Source organism: Malaclemys terrapin, chromosome 2, assembly GCF_027887155.1.
Source record: "Malaclemys terrapin pileata isolate rMalTer1 chromosome 2, rMalTer1.hap1, whole genome shotgun sequence".
Classification (NCBI taxonomy): domain Eukaryota; kingdom Metazoa; phylum Chordata; order Testudines; family Emydidae; genus Malaclemys; species Malaclemys terrapin.
This window is the reverse complement of record NC_071506.1, coordinates 75337756-75359650: the sequence shown is the minus strand read 5'-3', so window position 1 is coordinate 75359650 and position 21895 is coordinate 75337756. Positions and strand designations below refer to the sequence as shown.

The window sequence follows — 21895 nt, the reverse complement described above, 5'->3', positions numbered from 1 at the left end:
AGTGGGACTTACATATGTGCTTAAAATTTAAGGGTGTCTGTGGTGGGCCTGGCACCGCAGCGCCTCCTTGAGTCAGGGGTAGGATGGGGTGTCGGCACCTCACCACTCTCCAATCCTTGTGGCCGCCCCTCTGCGGGCAGCCAGTTACGGCCTTTTGGTCTCCCTCTCTACTCTCCCCCTGTCTGGAGCAGTAGCATGACCTAGCAGTTGGAGTCTATATAACTTCCCTTATGAGCGAGATAGCATGGCCTAGCAGCCAGAGTCCATGTAAACCCCCTTTCGAGTGGGGTAGTGCGGCCTAGCGGCCAGAGTCCATATAGGATCCCTCGTGGTTTGGGGTGAGGGGGTAGGGGGACTCGGGCCCTCCCTCTCCACCGAGCCCCGACCCAGGGCCCTGGTAATGGCAAGCTTTCCTTGCCACTCGCTCGGCAGGGATCCACCCGCAACACGCTGAGCCTCAATACAGCTTTAACGCCATTTATCTCTATAGTTCCCCTGAGTCACTTCCTACCATGAATACCAGTTCGTCTGCGGCGGGGGGGTCCTCCGGTCTGTTCCTCTCCTGGGACGTCTTCCGTCGGGGTCTCAGGTAGTGCCTCGGCTTGACTGACTCCTGGATCCTGGCTTGCAGGCCCTCCCTCTGCAGGAGCTAGCGGCGTGCATCCTTCTCCTCCGGCGGTCAGCCCAGACTGAGCTGATCTGCAGGCTTTTATATCTGTTCTCCAGTTGGAGCATGCCCAGCAGAGCTTCCGGGGCATGGCTTCCTCTGCTAGGAACGAAGGGTTAACCCCTGCTGTACCAGTGCGGGGCCACTCTGCCCCATCACACACACTCCCCCTTAAGACAGCCACCTGGGCCGGCTGACCCTTGACCGTCTCCTCCCCCTCCTCTTCCCTGACTCGGGAAAAGAAGTCTGCATTCCCATGAGCCTTACCCGGCCAGTGTAACATGTGGAAGGAGTAGGGTTGGAGGGACAAGTACCACCACATGATCCGTGTGTTTGCGTCTTTCATGCTGTTAATCCACCTGAGGGGTGCATGGTCTGTTACCAAAGAGAAGGGTTTCCCTAATAGATAGTACCTCAGTTCCTCGACTGCCCATTTCACTGCCAGGACCTCCCGCTCTATGGTTGAGTACCGGGTTTCTCGGGGGGAGGGGGAACAGCTTACGGCTTAGGTACAAGATGGGGTGTTCTTCTCTCACCACCTCTTGCGACAGTACAGCCCCCAATACTACCTCTGAGGCATCAGTCTGGAGGATAAAGGGCCTTGCGAAGTCAGGCTGGATCAGTATTGGCTCCCGTGTCAATCGTTCCCACAGGGCACAAAAGGCCTTCTCGCAGTCTTCCGTCCACTGGACCTTCCATGGCTGGGAGCTCCGCGTCAAATCCGTCAGGGGGGCGGCGAGTGTGGCAAAGTTAGGCACAAACCTACGATAGTATCCGGGCAACCCTAAGAACTGTCGTTCTTGCCTTTTAGTTGTGGGCGTTGGATAGTTCTTCAAGGCTTCCACCTTGCCTACCAAAGGGCTGATTTTCCCTCGACCCACAGTATAGCCCAGGTAGGTCACTTCTCTTTGGCCCAAGTGACATTTGGCTGGGTTTGCGGTGAGCCCTGCTTTGCCCAATGCTCATAGCACCTTGACAAGGTGCTGGAGATGTTCCTCCCAATTGGCACTGTAGACGATGTCGTCGATGTATGCTGCGGCGTACGCGTTGTGGGGGCTCAGCACTTGATTCTTGAGCCGCTGGAAGGTAGCCGCGGCCCCATGCAACCCGAAAGGCATCATTGTAAACTGATAGAGGCCGAATGGCATTGGGAATGCTGTCTTTTCTCTGGAGGCCAGTGTCAATGGGATCTGCCAATATCCCTTAGTCAGGTCTAGGGTGGAGATGAATTCTGCCTTGCCTAGTCACTCCAGCAGCTCGTCCACCCGGGGCATGGGATAGGCATCGAAACGAGAGATCGCATTCACCTTGCGGAAGTCAATACAAAACCTGACTGTTCCATCTGGCTTGGGAACAAGTACTATGGGGCTCCGCCATTTTCTCCGCGACTCTTCGACCACCCCCAGAGCCAACATCAGATCGAGCTCTCTCCTCACCGTCTCCCACATCTTCCTGGGGAGTGAGCGGTGGGCATCCCTCACTTTGTGGCCGGGAACGGTGGCGATATGGTGGTTGGTCAGCGTGGTCTTCCCAGGCTGTGTCAACAGGACTGTGGGGAAAGCTGAAATCAGTTGTCATACCTGCTCCTGCTGGACCGGGTCAAGCTCCGGGCCTATGGCCACTGTCCCTGGTTCCTCTGGTTCCCCTGCCAACGGCTCAACTCGGGTTCAACGGGGCAATCGTCAGGCCCTCCCGATCTCTCCAGGCCTTGAGGAGGTTTACATGGTAGACCTGAGTGTCCTTCCTTTGCCCCAACATCCGCACTTCATAGTCGACAGGCCCAATGTGTCTGGTCACCTTGAAGGGGCCTTGCCACTTAGCTAGCAGCTTAGACTCGGAGGAAGGAAGCAGCAAGAGGACATGGTCTCCAGGCTCAAAACTTCTCATCTTGGCCCCTTTGTTGTATTGCACCTCTTAGTTATGTTGGGCTTTCACCAGATTCTCCCGGGCGAAGGATCCCAACTCTTGGAGCCTCTCTCTCAGGTGGAGGATGTACTGGATTGATCCTCGGACGCAGGTCTCCTGCTCCTCCCGGGTTTCTTTTAGGAGGTCTAGAATTCCCCTGGGCTTCCTCCTGCAGAGGAGTACAAAAGGGGAGAACCCTGTGGAAGCCTGTGGCACCTCTCGCACGGCAAAGAGGAGTGCTGGGAGCAATTTATCCCAGTGCTGGGGGTCGTCGTCCACGAATTTCCTTAACATGGCTTTCAAAGTGCCATTAAATCTCTCCACCAACCCATCCGTCTGAGGGTGGTAGACTGAGGTCTTAAGCGCCCGGATATTCAGCAGCCAGCACAACTCTGCCATTAGTCTAGAAGTCACATTAGTCCCTTGGTCCGTTAATATCTCCCACGGCAGGCCGACCTGAGCGAAGATCTGCAAGAGCTCGTTGGCGATGACCGGAGCCGTGGCAGACCGTAGTGGTACCGCCTCTGGATACCATGTTGCATAGTCAACCACGACCAGGATATACTTGTGGCCTGAGCTACTCTTCTCCAAGGGCCCCACTAAGTCCAAGCCTATCCGTTCAAAGGGTGTCCCAATCACCGGCAAGAGCAGAAGGGGGGCTCTTGGTACGCCTTTTGGGCCAGTCTTCTGACATTCGGGGCAGGAGGCACAGCAGTCCCATACCTCCCTATGGATGTCTGGCCAGAAGAACCTCTGGGCTACCCGTTGCAGCGTTTTATCCATCCCCAGGTGCCCAGCCCACGGCACTGAGTGAGCTAAGTGGAGCAAGTTCTGCCGCAACCGCCGCGGGACCAACAGTTGGCACAGGTCTTCCTTCGTCTGTGGTTCCTGGACTACCCGATAGAGTAAATCATGATGATCTCAAATTGGGGTCCTTGCTGACGGCGTTGGGGTCGGTCTTCCTCCCTGGGTGGTCTCATCACCTGCTCCCAGGCCCGGTGGTATCCCCCCATTGCTCTTCCAGGAAGTCGGCGTCTACCTCCAGCCATCCATGGTCCTCTTCCATCGGGGCCGCGGTAGGGGTTCGGCTCCCCTCCTCTATCTCTGGATTCCCTGAGGGCCCCTCTAGGGGGTCGTCTGCCACTGGTTGGCCTAATAATCCAGGCCTTCTAGCACGCCCCCCACTTTTCCTCCCAGGCTGCGTACCCCACTCCCGCAAGAGGTCGGCAAAGCCCGGTCAATCACATCCTAGGATCACGGGGTAAGCCAACTTTGGGGCCACCCCAACTAGACACCGCACTCGGGGCTGAGCAGCCTCGAGCTGCACCCAGATGGTGGGGTATGGCTTCACATCCCCGTGAATACACTGCAGGTTGATGGGGGCCCCGGTGGGGCCAGAGGGCTTTATCAGCCCAGCCCGGATGACCGTCTGGCTACACCCCGAGTCCACCAAGGCCCAGGTAGACGTCCCATCTACTTTCACCGGTATAACTATCTTCCCCAGCTCCCAGGTCTGGGCCACACCTGTCCATAGTTACAATCCATGTATGGGCACTCCCTCCAGAAGTGCCCTACCTATCTGCACTCGTGGCACTGGTCCCGCTTCCCTTCTTCGGTCGGGGTGTGGCGGGGGCTGCTCTGCCACCCCGGCATGTCGTCTTGACTTCTTATGAGGTCCGATCCGGATGGGTCCTTGGCGCTGTGGCTCGTGTGTGTCTCTGATGGCTGGGCATATCGACGGGGGCCTCCCCCGTCCACCTTACAGGTTCCACTCCCCTGACCCCCCCCCTTTGGGGCTGGTCTTCAGTTCTCCCTCTGCTGCCAGGTAATCCTCCACTAGGGAGGTCGCCTCTGTGAGGGTCCTGGGGCAGTGTCTTTGCACCCATTCTTTCTCCCCGGTGGGAAGGGTCTGCAGGAACTGTTCTAGTGCCACAGCTTCAGCTACCTGAACACTCATCCGTCTTTCTGGTTCTAGCTACCTCCAACAGAGGTCGCGGATTCACTAGGCCACGGCTCATGATCTGGCTCCCCGCGTGTACCGTTCTCTATGGAGTCGCTGGCGGTAGGTTTCCAGGCTGACGCCCGTTTGGTCAAAGACAGCAGCCTTGACCTTCAAATAGTCCAGTGCATCATGTGGATCGAGGTTACGGTAGGCAGCTTGAGCTGGGCCCATCAGGTAGGGTGCTAGAATAGTGGCCCAATGTGCCGGGGGCCACCGTACGGCAGTTGCAACCTGCTCAAAAGTCACCAGGAAGGCCTCAGGGTCATCTCCCGGCCCCATCTTTGTTAAGTGCACTGGTCGTCCTCCAAGCCCCTTACTGGCGCTGCCCCCTGCGGCGCCTAGGGGAGGACCCGGTGCCTGTCCTATCAGTGTCGCCATCTGCTGAACCAGTCGCTCCTGGTTAGCCTGTTGTTGGTCTGTCAGCTCTCGAATTAGCTGTTGCTGCTGCTCTTGCTGCCGCACCACTTGCAACTGTTGTTGTTCTGCTAACTGCTGGAGCAACTGCACTTGCTGCTCCTGCTGTTGCACCACCTGCTGCTGCTGGTTCTCCAGCAGCCATTTCAAAAGCTTCTCGGGGTCTATTCTGGGCATCTGGATCCTTGTCTCAGGCCCTGATCGATGCCCACATTCTCCACAAGTTGTGGTGGGCCTGGCACCACAGCACCCCCTTGTGGCAGGGGTAGGATGGGGTGTTGACGCCTCACCACTCTCCAGTCCTTGTGGCTGCCCCTCTGCGGGCGGCCTGTTATGGCCTTTTGACCTCCCTCTCTACTGTCCCCCTGTCTGGAGCAGTAGCGCAGCCTAGCGGCCAGAGTCCATATAACCTCCCTTTGGAGCAGGGTAGTGCGGCCTAGCGGCCAGAGTCCATATAACCTCCCTTTCGAGCAGGGTAGTGCGGCCTAGCGGCCAGAGCCCATATAACCTCCCTTTCAAGCAGGGTAGCACGGCCTTGTGGCCAGAGTCCATATAAGATCCCTCACAGTTTGGGGTGAGGGGGTAGGGGGACTCAGACCCTCCCTCTCCACCGAGCCCCAACCCAGGGCCCTGGTAGTGGCAAGCTTTCCTTGCCACTCGCTCGGCGGGGATCTGCCCGCAACGTGTCGAGCGTCAATACAGCTTTAACACCATTTATCTCTATAGTTCCCCTGGGTCATTTCCTACTGTGAATACCAGTTTGTCTGCAGCGGGGGTCCTCCGTCGGGGTCTCAGGTAGTGCCTCGGCTTGACTGACTCCCGGATCCTGGCTCACAGGCCCTCCCTCTGCAGGAGCTAGCAGCGTGCGTCCTCCTCCTCCAGCAGTCAGCCCAGACTGAGCTGATCTGCAAGCTTTTATATCTGTTCTCCAGTTGGAGCATGCCCAGCAGAGCTTCTGGGGTGTGGCTTCCTCTGATAGGAACGAAGGGTTAACCCCTGCTCTACCAGTGCGTGGCCATTCTGCCCAGTCACAGTGTCCTTAAATTCTTTGTTGAATTGGGATTATAGCTGGGTCCTCCCCTAATCTCTTGCAACTCTGACCGTTTCCCCTTTTGTAAATTGTATACCACCCCTTTCTTTGTCTTTTCCCCACATCTTATTATTTTTTCACTACATATGTGCCATTCTATATCTCTTATCCTTATCTCCATTCACATCCACTCAGTGGGAGAAATCATAGGCCTATTGAAGTCTATGTGTGTTTTGCTATTGATTTAATCAGGGCCAGGATTTCAACCAGTCTCTCTCCTAGCTTAGACAGAGACCTAAATCTGGCCTGTACTTTCCCTTACAGTCTGCTTAATATTTATTATTAAACCATGTGTTGTGCATTCACTCAGTATGGTTTTAGTTTATTTTTATATGAGACAGACAAAACTTTCAAAATTTCCACGGGCTGATGCAATCATAGGTTTCAAATGAAAACAGGTTTTTGTGTTACATTTTTTAAAAATCCCAGCTAAATCATGTCCTCCATACTGCTCTTTAGTGTTACATTCAACTGATATTCCAAAATTAGTAGTCTAACCAATTCATCAGGGAAATTTTGGTAAAACCAGTGGCCATGCCTGGGATAACTGGAGGAGATGGCGATCTGAAGGGGAAGGAGAGTCCATCGTCATTTTGATTGAGTAAGGACTGGAGGATCTGGGCTATCATTTTTATAAACAACTGTCTATTGCACAATATAAATACAATACTTAAGAGATGCAGAAGATGATTAATGGATCTCTCAGATACGATGGAGTCACTTGATGTTCACGATTGCTGAAAAAGAACCCAAACTTTACATTAGTCATTCCCACTCCAGTCTGTCACAGCTAATTAAAGGCCCACTCATGTGAAGTGCTAAACATGCAACTCATATTGACTTTGATGGGATTGGTGGATGCATAGGATTCCATAGGAGCCTAATGTCTTAGTATTTTCTCTGACACCAGCTTTGGAAGACTAGAATTCAGATGTACCACTTACTTCCTTTTGTATCTTGCAGCCTCCTCACTAAGCTTTATGGACACATGCAGTTTTGAACTTGAAAATGTTTGTGGCATGATTCAAAGTTCAGAAGATAACAGTGACTGGCAGCGTGTGTCTCAGGTACCTGCTGGCCCACACACTGATCATACCAATATGGGACACTGCAAAGGTAATGTCAAGGAATTCTTATCTCTTGACAATGTTTTCTGCTAGGGCAGAATTGTGACTTTGATCTCTTCAGAGTTCACCTGAGGATGAATTTTTAACCAAGCAGTATAAAATTATCAGGGACACGTGTCATTTTTGCTGTAGATATTAATGAAGGTTGAAAGTTCTAATCTCTTTCCTCTGCTTTCTGGCCTTTGGTATAGTAATAAAACAAGAGAACTATACAAGGTGTATTAACTGGCTTAAAAAAAGATTTACAAACCATGGTAGTTCAGATATATGAAAAATATTTCAGCTATTACCATAAATTCTTGTTTGTGATTATCTGCTCAGCAGTAATTTTGGAAAGGGTTGAGATTTGAGAATATATATTATTTGGGTTGGGCAAACAGTTCATTGGGAATAAAAATTGATTGTTTTGAGCCTGCCAAAACAAACATCATGAGTTTTGATTCAACAGCATCAGCCAACTCTCCAGGTAGTGTATGCAAGCAAATAATGGGCCATCTGGAAAGGAGTCATTGGGGCAAACAAATTGACTAGTTTTAAGATAGAGCTTGATAGTTTATTAATGGGATCTATGACGGGGTTGCCTGAGATAGCAGGGGACTAGACTCAGAGATCAGGAGGGCCCTTGCAGTCCTATTTGTGGCGGATTTAGAGTTAGTGGGGCCCTGTGCACAGCTTCACTTTCAGGGCCCACCCCCAGGACCCACCCAAGAAAAAGAACATTCTTTCTTATCTCTTCTCCCCCCCCCCTCCCTGTTTTCATTCTTTTTTTCTTCATCCTCCTTCTATAACGGGAAGTAAATGAAAATAAAGGGAGGTATCTTGACTGGGGCAGAGGGTTGGGGTGAAGGAGGAAGTGCGGGGGTTGGGCTCTGGGAGGGAGTTTGGATGTTGGGTGTGGGGGTTGGGCTGGGGCAGAAGGTTGGAGTGTGGGAGGGGGGTGAGGGGTGCAGGCTCAGGGACGAAGGTTGGGTGCAGGCTCTGGGCTGGGGCAAGGGGTTTGGGTGTGGGAGGGGTTAGGGATTGGGCTCTGGGAGGAAGTTTGGTGCAGGGAGCGGGCTCTGGGCTGGGGTGCAGGAGGGGGCAGCGCTTACCTTGGGCGGCGCAGCTCCCAAAACGACCAGCACACACACTCCTCCGGCAGCAGCTCCTAGGCAGGGGGGACAGGGGATTTCCACGCATCGCTACCCGCAGGCACAGTTCCTGGCCAATGAGAGCTGCAGAGTCGTCACTCAGGGCGCCACAGGGACAAGCCGGCCGCTTCGGGGAGCAGCGCGGCATGGAGGGAGGGAGGCAGAGTGGGCAGGGAGCCGCCTTATCCCTGCTGCTGGCACATCTCTGCGTGCCCCTTGGGGGGAGGAGGGCAGCAGGGCAGCAGGTTTCCATGCGCCGCCCAGGGCAGGGGCAGCACATGGAGCCGCCCTCCCCCACCAGGGGAGTGCAGAGACATGCCAGCAGCCGGCTGCTTCTAGGAGCAGCATAGGGCCATGGGCCACAGCATGCAGGCAGCCTGTCTGCCTGAGCCCTGCTGCGCCGCCTGCCGGGACTCGGGGGAAGATTGTCAGATGAGATTTGTCCTGCATTTTGGGGGCCCCCTGTCATCAGGGGCCCCATGCTACCAAACGGCTTGTTTCATGGTAAATCCGCTCCTGAGTCCTATGTCCCTAAATGGCTAGACCCGAAAAGCCTATGCTTTGGAACATGGATAATAAGAGACAGGCAAATGGGGAAAATAGCCAGCAAAAGAGAAAAATTCTCTTTACTCCAATACTGTATCCCCAGAGACTCTAAGGTCTTTGAGGTAGGGACAATCATTTACTACAGTTATAATGGGCCTAACATGCTGAGTCCCCTATGCATTATCACAATGTAATGTTAAATAATATTAATAAAAGTGTAACCAAAAAACTCTACTTTCTTTTTCTTTTGCATTTCTCATGAACCTTTGACAGATACTGGGTACTTCATGCATTTTAATACCAGTGCTGGCAGCGTGGGAAACACAGCTACCCTGGAGAGCCGAATTCTGTATCCCAAAAGAGGATTTCAGTGCTTACAATTCTATTATTACAACAGTGGTCATGAAAGTGATAAGCTGAACATCTTAGTCAGGGAGTATGCTTTAGACAGCTCCACTAGTGGTTTAAGACTCATTGAAAGGATACAAGGTATGAAATAAAGTTGCTTTATAAATGTGTTCCTTCTGGTTGGATATATATTCAATACGCTTAACAGACTGCTGGGAGGGAAAAGCATACTATAGTGAAGTGGCATTTTTCCTTTATCATTGTTTATTTTTTAACTCCTGTCCTCTGTAGTTTCATTATTTGCTTTCTTCTCTCTTGTTATTGCAGTGATTCTATTAGCTGAGGATATAATATGTGATGCAACCTCAGTCAGTCATTTTCCAGTAATATAGTCGGTACTACAACTGACTTGCACTTATCATCAATATGGTTCTCTCACCTAACATAGCTAAAGATCCACAAGCATTCATGGTAACTGATCTGAAATTGCAGGTGTGATGGGTTGGATCACAGAAACCCCTTAGGAACTGCCAACTGATGTACCAAGACTACTTTTGCCCCTGCTTTCCTGCCCTGGCAGCTTGAGACTTCAGTGCCCTGCCTGGTTTGAGCCAAACTCGCTAGCCTGCTGCAAACCCAGACCCAAGTCTGAACCATGTCCCCTAACAGCTGTAGGCTTAATTGAAAGCAGGTTAAGAAGTGTTCCTGTCTTTAACACTCAGATGCTCAACTCCCAATGGGGTCCAAACCCTAAATAAATCTGTTTTATCCTGTACAAAGATTACTGTAAGCTTACTGGAACACCTCTGAGGGTGAGGTTTTATCTGTATTCAGTTTGCTTACTGTATTAGACATAAAGTAGAACATGCAACTCTACTTTGCTTGGTAATTCACTTTGTTCTGTCTGTTACTACTTGGAACCACTTAAATCCTACTTTCTGTATTTAATAAAATCACTTTTTAGTTATTAATTAACCCAGAGCATGTATTAATACCTGGGGGGGGGGGGCAATCACCTGTGCATACCTCTCTATCAGTGTTATAGAGGGAAAATAATTTATGAGTTTACCCTGTATATAGGGTATAATACAGGGTAAACTCATAAATTGTTTGCCCTCTATAACACTGATAGGTACACACAGCTGATTTGCCCCCCCCTCCCCCAGGTATTAATTACCAAGCAAAATAAAGTAGAACACGCAACTCTATGTCTAATACAGTAAGCAAACTGAATACAGATAAAATCTCACCTTCAGAGGTGTTCCAGTAAGCTTCCTTTTACAGACTAGCCTCCTTCTAGTCTGGGTCCAGCAATCATTCACACCCCCTGTAGTAGTTACTGTCTTTTGTTCCAGTTTCTCTCAGGTATCCTTGGGGGTGGAGCCAGCTGAAGACAAAATGGAGGGGTCTCCCAGGGGTTTGAATAGACTTTCTCTTGTGGGTGGAGACCCCCTCCTCTCTTCTATGCAAAGTCCAGCTCCAAGATGGAGTTTTGGAGTCACATGGGCAAGTCACATGTCCATGCATGACTCAGAACTTACAGGTAGCAACCATGGTTCACCTGCTGCCTTGAACATCCTCAAGTAGACTTCTTATGTGGATTGGAGCCTTCCAGGATCCATTGTCCGTTAAGTGCTTCTTGATTGGGCACTTAACTTGCACATTCCTTTCTCAGGAAGCTGACGAAATGCTTTACTAAGGCTACTTAGAAATCAAGCACTTACACAGCCAATATTCATAACTTCGAATACAACAATGACACATGCTTACAAATGGGATGAATAGATTCAGTAGATCATTACCTTTACATAGATATGTTACATGGCATAGGTAGCATAAAACATATTCCAGTTATGTCACATACACATTCATAAGCATATTCCATAAAGCCTTATGGGGTGCAACGTCACAGCAGGTAGATGTGTCTTAGACAACATAAAAAGTTGCAGAGCAAATTAATGTTAATAGTTAAGATATTAATATTACAAACATGGAAAAGTCGGAGTGACTTTAAAAGATTAGCCTAGTGCCCTGGTCTGAGGGATCTTATCAAATTGGAAAAAAATATTTCCAGACATTTATTTAACAGTATTTGGACTAACTTCACAGAAGTATGTGAATAACATATCATAATTTGCAGTTGACACGTAGCATGATATATTCTGTGAGCTTTCAACTGTAAAAAAGTTTTAAGTGATTTAGACACCTAACTCCTACTGGAAATCAACAGGGCTTAGTCACTTGGGCACTTTTGAAAAATTTACTCAATATGCAAGTTGCTTTCCTGTTTCTTTCCTCCCTCTTTTTTGAACATATAATAAACTTTAAAACTGATACAACCCTCACCAATCTCCAGGTTTACAAGACCAGTCTACAATAGTGTATTTCCCATATAAGGACTAATTAAAATGCATTGAAATCTACAGAAGTTTTTTCATTGATTCATCAGGTTTTGGATCAGGCACAAGACTTTTTGTCATTGTTAATAAGTCAGAGCAGATCTCATTAGAAAAGGTAAATGCATAATAATTATACATAGACTACCCAGTTATCCATATGCTTACTCTTTTAGACTAAAGAATAATAAATACTAAATAATAATAAATAGACTTGTTCCCCTTTACAACTGAGGCTTGTTCTACACTTAAAAGTTAGTCAATATAGCTATGTTGACCAAGGGTGTGAAAAACACCACACATCCATGGACATAGCTATGCCGATCTAACCGTCCCCTTCCCCCCAGTGTAGATGCAGCTATGTTGAGGAAAGAATAGTAGCTATCAATCATTTAGGGAGGCGGTATTCCCACACTAACAGAAAAAAACTGTCAATGCAGGCTTTGACTACAGGGTTATGCCAGCATAGTTATGTTGACATGGTTATGTGGGTATAGTCTGCATAGTGTAGACATAGCCTACATCTAATTGGACCTGTTTGCTTGCAAGGTCTTCCCTGTAGCAAATATCAAGTCCTCTATGCCTTTTTTTCTTGCGTGCTTGATTGCCTCATGAACCTCACCTGCTAGTTGCTCTGGTGCTCTTGGCATCCCCATACACTATCAGATTCCTCTCCTACAAACGAGTATCAGGGCTTCTCAGGGCCTGTATAGACCTCAGGTTAATTTAAATGGAACCCCTAACTCTCACTAAACCTATCCTGACAGAAAGTTTACTCTCTATATACTTCAGCCTACTTCTTGAAATCTGTCTCATGGATATTTGGTTGCAGTACAGGGTGGATAAGTCAATGGATTTTAAAAAAAATATTTAAATCAGATTTTTTTAAAAATGTATATTAAGTACAGTTTTTTTTTTTTAAACAAAGCTATTTAAAATTAAATTTGAAATTGAAAACCTATGTTAAGGCCTAAATTTATTATCTATTAATCATTTAAACTAAATACACACAAACAAAAAAAACAACCTTTAAGCAGTACACATTTGCTGCCAAGTTTTAAAGGAAGTCAAACCACTGAATTGGTGGAAGTCACTGGCTAAGCACCTGGAACCAGTTTGTTGACATGCTAAACCAGAGTTTGATAGCAGTAGTCTCTTCTGCAGCTGCAGAGAATATTTTCTGCATTTCAGTTTATTCAACTGGTGCAGTTCAATGATTAATTAATTCAAAGTTAAGAAAGCAGTTGGCAATCAAGCAAACAGGTGTGAGAGGATGAGATCTGCTAGTTCCAAAATCCTGGAGAACATGGTGATAGGAAATAATCCATTCAATTCACTGAATACAGATAATATTTCCTTTGCTTAATAAATCAGGTAGTTTTCAATACAAAATGTTTGATAAACTTTTTTTCTTTATGCATCTAGAATATTTAAAGGTACACACAGCTATTTTTTATTTAATAAAAAAATTAAAATGCTGCTCTTGTGCATTTTAATTTATTTGAATTTCCATACAAATAGAGCTTGATCTATCACAAATCACAAGTAAAAATTAATCTAGTAAACAAGAAATGCATCATTCACCATTTTCTAATATAAAAATGTAAAAATTAAGAATCTGACTATGTATAAATTAAGCTATATAACTGCTTAAATAAATATGTACAGCTATAGCATATTCTCCTGGTTAGGAAAAAGAAGCACCAAATTTAGTGCAAAAGTTATATTTAGTTGCAAATCAACATGTTTTAATGGTTACCAACCAATGAGAATCAGTCTTTCTTTAGGAAAATAATTAAATGGTACAAAGGCAAAACAAAAATAAAATGTATTTAAATCAAGGTTTCTTGCTTGCTGATTTACATCATGATTAAAATCGGTAATTTAAATAGATCTGATTTAAAATAAATCCATCCTTTTCTGTTCTTGAGATATGCAGCTGTTTATGTGCATGGGCTGTGTTTTGGTGATGGTAGAGGTGGATTATTTTGTTTAGGAGAGGTTTGTTACAGAGATACTAGGTAATATTTTGTGCATGTCCAGTTATCACAACATTTGGATTAGCTCACTGCCAAATTCTTTGGAAAATATATAATCAAGAAAAAGAAATCTCCAAGAACAATAACTTTTTCCCACTATTAAATTCATAAATATTATGCGTGTTAAAGAACTAAACATATGTTAGAAAATTAGAAGGGAAAAGAATGTGCTCCTGCACGCATATTTAAATTTCATGATAAGCAGCGTTTATAAGAGAGATATTGACACAACCTCAACTCTAGTGGAATTAATAAATTTTTGTGTAATGTCGTAACAGGTCCTGAATACTGTACAGCATTTGACTGCTTTGTTTGCCATCTTTTTCAGGTTCACCTCTGGATTATTGGCAGCTTTACCATGTTCCTTTGACGGCCACAAGGAAATTCAGGATTGTATTTGAAGGCGTAAAAGGAAATGGTTCATCAAATGGAGGCCTCTCTATTGATGACATTAACCTTTCAGAAACACAGTGTCCCCATCATGTCTGGCATATACGAAATTTCACACATCTCCTCAATACAAGTCCTGCAGGGAGAAAAATATACAGTCCGCCTTTTTACTCTAGTAAAGGATATGCTTTTCAGGTTGGCTTGTATGTGAATGGTATCAATGACAACCCATTTAACTTAGCGATATATTTGCACTTAATCTCTGGAGTAAATGATGATCATCTGCAGTGGCCTTGTGAATGGCAACAAGCTACTATGATGCTGTTGGATCAAAATCCCGATATTCGTCAACGCATGTCAAATCAAAGAAGTGTAACAACAGATCTATCTGTATTAACAGGTTAGTTAAAAACTGATGACTACAATGTCTTGTTTATCCAACACATTGTCTTGCTTTTGTAAGAAAAGAACAAAAAGACAATGGGTCAAATTCTTTCCTGGTACAATTAGGTGCAGCTCCATTGTCTTCAATGGAGTTTCACCTATTTACATTAGTAGGGAATTTGGTGCAATGGAAGGAAGCAGTGACATAGGGGAATTGTGTGTCCCAGAGCAGGATAATAGGGTTGAGCAGGGGCCTTGGGTGGCATCCTTTATATTTATTCTTCAGGACACACACATTTTTTTTGCATGTTCTCTGTATGTATATCTATCTCCTCACTGTATGTTCCATTCTATGCATCTGATGAAGTTGGCTGTAGCCCACGAAAGCTTATGCTCAAATAAATTTGTTAGTCTCTAAGGTGCCACAAGTACTCCTGTTCTTTTTGCAGATACAGACTAACACAGCTGCTACTCTGAAACCTACCAGCAAATGCTTCACTTTGAGAACCACCAAACTAATGCATTTTAAAAATTAATCCGGTGTTATCAATTTTTCTTCCAACTTTATTCCAAAAAAAGATTCCACAACAGTTTTTTTGCATGACACAGAGAATAGGCCTCATGTTCCTCTGCTCCTATCGCAAGATAAAAATCTATTTAGCAAACCACCAGAAGACTTTCTTGATATAGCCTCCTGAGGGACACATCGCACTTGAGTTGATTCTCAGGCCCGGGAAGCATGGTGGGGAGAGAGACAGTAATTTATATAATCCTACAACCAATATAACTCCTTATCTGAGTTTTGAGTAATTTCCTGTTTAAATATGCAGGACACACACATCTTTTTCCCCCTTGCAGATTCCTCATCTTATTTTTGGGACAGGCCAGACAAAGTAGGATCGCCTGCTAATTTCGCTAATGGGACTCAATTCATGAGAGGGCCAGGACGTGGAACTAGTGGATTTCTAACTCATGAAAGGCTTAGAAGCCTCAACTTCATTAAAGAAGATGGTGTTTACATTCTTTTAACAATGGAAGGTATGTAAGCATTGATGGTAGCTATATAAAGTTACTCTTTATAATGCAGTAAGCATATGATGTTTTTAGTACTAGATAAGGCTGCAGTCCTACAAACATATATGCACATGATTAATTTTATGCATGAGTAGCCTGGCAATCAGCAGGCCTACTCATGTATTTAAAGTTAATCATGTGCTTGACTAAATGTATGGATAGCTATATTCACTGTATAATCATCTACCTAGCTCATTACTAGGTTAAAAATCTAAGTATACAATATGTGATGTTATTCCTATACAAAATTTCTTAGCTAGACCACTTCTGGTCTCTTATCTGTTTCTGAATGTAAACTGTAAAACATGGCAGAGGAATTTCATGCTGCTGAAAGGTGAAAATACCAGTTATTTATTTATAACAGCTGAAAATTGCTTAGGATGTGTCACAGCCAGTGGATTATTGCTACTCACTTTTAGAATTCATCAGTAATGCAAACTTGTGTGTGTTATGTATTCTCATTTTCATGTAGGGAAATATGTCCATCTGCAGAAAATCAGAGAGTTTCAAAAACAGGGTAATGGAAAAGTCTTATAGCTGGTCTATTAAAAAATAGTATGGCATGAAAACCTCGTGCATTTTTTTTTCCTTTAGATATCTCACATCTGATATCAACTGAACAAAACATTTCAGTCACCACCACCACCAGTCCCACAACAGTACCAGTGACAGCAACTCCAAATTTCTGTGTAAATGGTGGTATCGCCATTGTCGTAGATGAAAAACCAGTGTGCAGGTAACTGACTTAATTCAATCCCAAGATTAATTTTATGATCAGAAAAAAAAACATGTAGTAGAGTTTGTTATTCAAGAAAATAAACTAAACTTTTTACCCTCGGAGAAGACTGGCAGGTTTTAATACAGTGAATTTCCAACATCACAAATCCAGGTGACTAAATTTGTGACCAGATTGGGCAATACAGCTTTTCCCAGTCTCAGCCTTTTCCTATTTTAAAGTATTCTGTTTTAATTTATTTTAATTTATATTTATTTTTAATAGATTCGTTAATGTGTTGTCATAATTATTACCTCATCCTAATCTGAGAGTTAAATATTAATGGAGATGAAACAGAAGTTAAATGTAATCTCAAGGGAATTGATATTTTTGAAACAAGAAGTCAACATATGTATTATTACATGCATTCTGAACAGTTTCTTCAGAAATATCAGGTGGTCCTGATTATGGCTCTGAATTTCAAAAGTGTAACTGTTTGCCTTTGAAACTAAAGGGGACATGAAGCTTGATGACTAAACTAGGTTTTTGCCTTCAAGGATGTGAATAGCAGCATTTATGTAATTTATTACAGCTAAGCAAGGTGGATTCATTTATATATGCAATCTGATTGGTTAACATTGTTCCAGATCTCAGTATCATCATCCTTTCAGTTGCTTAGTAGTACAGCAATGTCATGCCAGAGCATGCACACCTTGAGACTTCTGTGAGGTAGAATTCTGAAGGCCAAATGCATGAAACTTTTAATTTAAGCCCTGATCATGCAAAATCTCATTGAAGCCAATGCACTTCATGTAAGCTCATAGTTTCGATGCAAGTGGATCCTTTTCTAGAACTGTGGCCATAATTTAATAGGGAGTTTAAAGGGGCCAGACAGCCACAAACTGCAGCCTACAGGGCTGCCAGGCTTATGGATTAGAAGGAAGGTGGCAGTTGTAAACTCAGTAGTATTATAAATTTACAGTAATATTTTTCAATAAAGAACTCAGGAGCACCTGCTCCATGTGCCAGAACTTATATTTCCTGGGGACAACAGCAGCCCTGGCTAAGGAGAAGGAAGTAGTTCTTTAGAACAGAAGGCAATTTCAACTTTTTGGTGGAATTTGTCCAGCTCTGTTTGAGTCTTACCAATTTCTTTTGGAGTTGCCCGAGCATAAGGAAAATCCCCAAGTGGCAGCCCTACACCAACATCCCACCCAGCTACTGGGTGAGAAGGCCTGGCCAAGGAAAGGGGACATGACTGAAGCATCTTCAGTTGAGCCAACCACAGAATTGGGGTACTTTGCTTCCTTGGCCCCAGCTCCCGTGCCAAACTCTACTTGGTCAGACCTGAGAATTTGGCCCATAGTTCCTGTCCTGATTGTCTTCCAGTTTAAAAATTGATAGATGAGATTAATTGATAATGAGGGAGAGAGGAAGAGGTGAGGGTGCAGAAGAAGAGGGTTGCTAGAACATGCTAATTGAGTTCTTTTGAATTGTAAGGATAGCGTAAGGCATCTGGATGGTTCCACCAGGTGAGTTGGTTGAGCTGCTTTTGTTGATAACCCTCTGCTGCCATCCACACACTCTTTTGAAGTGATTGGCTGAAGGCAACAGAAGTGCAACAGAGAGGAGATGAGCATGGCAGGGGGGCAGAACTGCAGCAGGTCAGTACGATGAATTAACAGTAACACCGGCAAACCAAATAACAGCTCTGCTGGTAGTAGCACCAGTTTCCCGGAGTAGAAAATTAATTTTGTATTACCAGGAATGCCATCAGTTCAAGGGGGAAAAGAAGAGCTTAAACAGCAGCCAGAGGGAAGAGAGGTCCAAGGACACTGAATTCTCCTCATAGATGGTGCCTTTTCAGTGGTGGGTTGTTTTTTTTTAATAGGGCCACATACAATCAAGACAACTGCTAAAGTAATCAGAATGATCAACCAGTCTGGCCTTTAGACTTTCCCTAGAAGGCTGTCAACTAGAGTGGCTCCATTTGGAACAGGATAGCAAAGGGCAACAGCATCAAGGTGGCAGCTCAAGTAGTGTGTATGTACCGATGGGAATACCCCATAGAGCAACTTTAATTCAGAGTTAGATTGCATCATGAAGGTTTAGTGTATACTAATAACGAACCTACAGTTTACAGAACTGTATCTTTCTTTAATTTTTGTTAGCTGTTGAATAGGTGTTGCTCTTATTTTATAGATGTCCAGCAGGTGATGACTGGTGGTATATGGGAGAAAAGTGTGAGAAGAGAGGCTCAACTAAAGAAAATATTATAATAGCTGTTTCTTCGACAATTGCTGTATTTGTCATTATGCTACTTGTCACTATTATAAGTATATGTTGCATGAGGAAGAAATACCACCAAAAAATGATAAACAACAAAGAAGCTTGGATTTTAGAAAACGTAAGTATTTGTCTTTTTAGTTAAAAGATTCGGGTACTTTCTAAACAAGACTTTTTCGCAAAATAATTGTGTGCTGAATAGGTGATATAGTTACATTAAGAAAAGTGAACTTAAATGAACAGGAGCTGAACAAATGTCAGGGAAAAAAGAAGATGTCCAAGACACTCTGGCTTGATACTTAAAAAAGATAAAATAAAAAGCCTGTAACTTACTAAACAAGGTGGCAAGGTTTCAATCCATTTATCTGAAGTACTTCCTTTCCTCCACTCTAAATAGTATTATCTAAATCCAATCCCTGCATCTAATGCCAGTTGCTTATATACATGGGCGGCTCTATGTTTTTTGCCACCCCAAGCACGGCAGTAAGGCGGGCTTCGGTGGCACCCCTGTGGGTGGTCCGCGGTCACACGGATTTGGTTTCTGCGGGTGGTCTGCCTGTCCTGTGGCTTTGGCGGACTTGCCACCAAATTGCTGCTGAAACCGCAGGACCGGCGGACCTCCTGCGGGCACGCCGCTGAAGGCTGCCTGACCACCGCCCTTACAGCGACCGACATGTCGCCCCCCCGCGGCTTGCCATCCCAGGCTCGTGCTTGCTGCGCTGGTGCCTGGAGCCGCCCTTGCTTATATAACCTGTATCAGTATGCCTACACACCCACAATGGTAAGCCTCCCAGTCTGTGTAGACAGACTCACGCTAGCACGCTGAAAAGAGCAGTATAGACAGCATTTTGAAGTTGTGGCTCAGACTTCACTGCCCAAGCTCTAGCTGAGGGAGTGGGGTGGGCTCCAGAGTCCAAGCTGCAATTTCAAAGCGCTGTCTATACAGCTGTTTTTAGTGCAATAGTGCAAGCCTGAGTCTGTCAACCCAGGCTGGGCAGCTTGCTACCGCAGGCTGCATATGTACACGTGCACGCGCACACGCACACACACACACACACACACACACGCCAACTTTCTGTATTACACATCCAAAAAACGTGTATACCTCTTCCCCAGAAGGTATAAACCATTCTATTATAAGAAAATGTTTTTCAGATATCCACCGTTAAAGTTTTTTGATTCCAACTCATCCCTGTGTAAAGTAGCAATTAAAGTTAACCTAAAAAGTGAAGGAAAACGCATTGAGTCGTGATGGGTGAAATCCTCACCACATTGAAGTTAATGGCGGTTTTGCCACTGACTCCATTGAAGCCAGGATTCTATATTTTACACACACACACACACACACACACACCCCTCTCTTTCACTGTCTCTCGCTGTGTGTAAACCTGATTTCCGACTGGTAACTGTCCTCATCTTCTCTGGCCTCAGTCATTCCCAAACTTAAAACATCTGATCTGCTACTGCATTTTCTACTATTTTTATTAAATGCTTATCTTAAAACATCTGGGTTTCTGCACAGGAGGACAAGCATCTTTGTCTAACGGTCGCTCCTTTTGCAAATAAAAGGTTTTTGATATAATATGTTAAAATAATAAAATAATAAAAAAATAATTAACAATAAAGAAGAGAGCAGGTTAAAACTGTTTTAAAAACCAGAATCACCGAATCAGGTGGCCTTCACTGAATCCTGAATAAAACAGGGTCTCTGGCAGTCTTCTTGAGGCAGGGAGTTGTACATATGTAGTCTTAAACTGAAAAAACTCTTTATTCCAATCTGATCAAGATGAAACCTCAAAATACAGCAAGGATGAAGAACTGGCTAATCCCAGCATCCATAGCAAGGCACGGGAGTACCCTGTAAATGTAGAGAACAGCAATAATGCAGTACAAGTCTTCCAACAGCATACCGACAAAGATTCACTTCCCCCTAAAATTTCTGTCTCTTATCTTGTCTTGATCTGCACTCAAATTACACTGTTCAATGTTGTTCCTGAAAATTGTTGTTTGTGTTTCTAGAGTCATTCAAGTTTTGGCATTTCCCTTAGTTATAAAATGCATTTTTTTCATTTAACAGAATAGACATCTGTGACATAAAATGAATGAAATCTGAGACATAAAATCCAATGACCAAGAGATCAGTGTTTGAAGTCACCTGGATGCCTCAACCACACAATTATTTTACAGTTATTGTTCATATTAGCCATCCTGCTAAAATCTGTTAAGAATGAAAAATTAAGCATCCTCTTAGATAAAGTCTGTGTACTATGACAAGATCAATAAAGTGTATGAAATTGGTAGGCCTAAGGCTTCTACTCATTGTACATGGAAATGTGTCAAGCATGCACAGAAGCAGGGGCGGGGCTTATAGATGCTGGCAGCGCGGAAAGCAAGCCCCCCCCTTTCCTGCCCCCCTCAACCGTAGGCAGACAGGAGCCAGAGGGACGCTCCCTCCTCCCCCTGCCGCCAGCCCTGCGAACATGGCTGCAGCACGGCCGCGCTTCTCCTGCCTGCTCCTTGCCCTAGTTGCCCTGCTCTGCCCTGCTCCTACCTGTGCAGTAGCCCCTCTGCTTGGCCACCAAGCACCTGGCCCGGCACTTCGCCGAGCGCAAGCACTGCACAAACCCAGAGTGCAGCAGTAAGTGGGTGCTGGGCGCTGGGGTCCCCGGACAGGACCTGCCTGCTGGATCCTGAGGCTAGCACTGCGGGGGGGGGCTGTGCCAGGCAGGCTCTGGGAGGGAGGACGGGGGGGGGGTACGATGCTGCTCTGGGTAACCTGTGCGGGGTGGGGTGATGATGCTGCAGGGACGGGAGACCCATGGGGAGGCCGGGGTGGAGGCAGTGCTCTCGGGGCTGGCCCTCGGGCAGGGCCACGGGGCCGCATTTGTGGGCACCGCGATCCAGCCGCGAACCAGACGCTTCTCCGTCCCTTTAAAGGGCCAGTAGCCCGGTGTCCCATCGGGCGGGTTCTCCCATGCGTGCTGGCCCAGCCCCAGTGCGGGGTATGAGGGGAGGCGTGTGTTTGGCCGGCCATTGTCTCCCCACCCCCATCTGCAGCGTTGGTACGTTCCGAGCGGAGTGGGAGGGGACGAGTGGCAGTTGGCCAAGAGTGGGCGGAGGGAGGGGGCTGGGGGACGTGGCCTGAGCGCACCCTATGGTGCTGGGCAGTGGGGGCGGGGTCCAGGCACGCACGGGGGAGGGGCCGCCCGGGGCCCCACCACAGAGTGCAGTCAGTGTGCACGAGGCAGCAGTTGGGGCGGCTTGTTCCTTTTTTTTGCTCCGGCTTTTTTTTTTTTTTCGGCTCCGCCTCCCGGTGTCCCAATATTTCACTTCTGTCATCTGGCCACCCTATCTCTGGGCCTAATCAGATTGAGCACTGGAA

At 46.1% G+C, this 21895-nt stretch overlaps 1 protein-coding gene across 1 annotated transcript in view; it reads left to right on the top strand.

The window, feature by feature from the left end:
* MEP1B (meprin A subunit beta) overlaps positions 1–19765 on the top strand; it is a 37231-nt gene extending 17466 nt beyond the window's left edge. Inside the window, exons 9-15 of the mRNA XM_054017572.1 lie at positions 7042–7194; positions 9155–9370; positions 13993–14454; positions 15297–15476; positions 16107–16248; positions 18430–18634; positions 19685–19765. Coding sequence (XP_053873547.1) covers positions 7042–7194; positions 9155–9370; positions 13993–14454; positions 15297–15476; positions 16107–16248; positions 18430–18634; positions 19685–19765 — 1439 coding nt within the window. The remainder of the gene's footprint in view (positions 1–7041; positions 7195–9154; positions 9371–13992; positions 14455–15296; positions 15477–16106; positions 16249–18429; positions 18635–19684) is intronic.
* The last annotated feature ends 2130 nt before the right edge of the window (positions 19766–21895 follow it).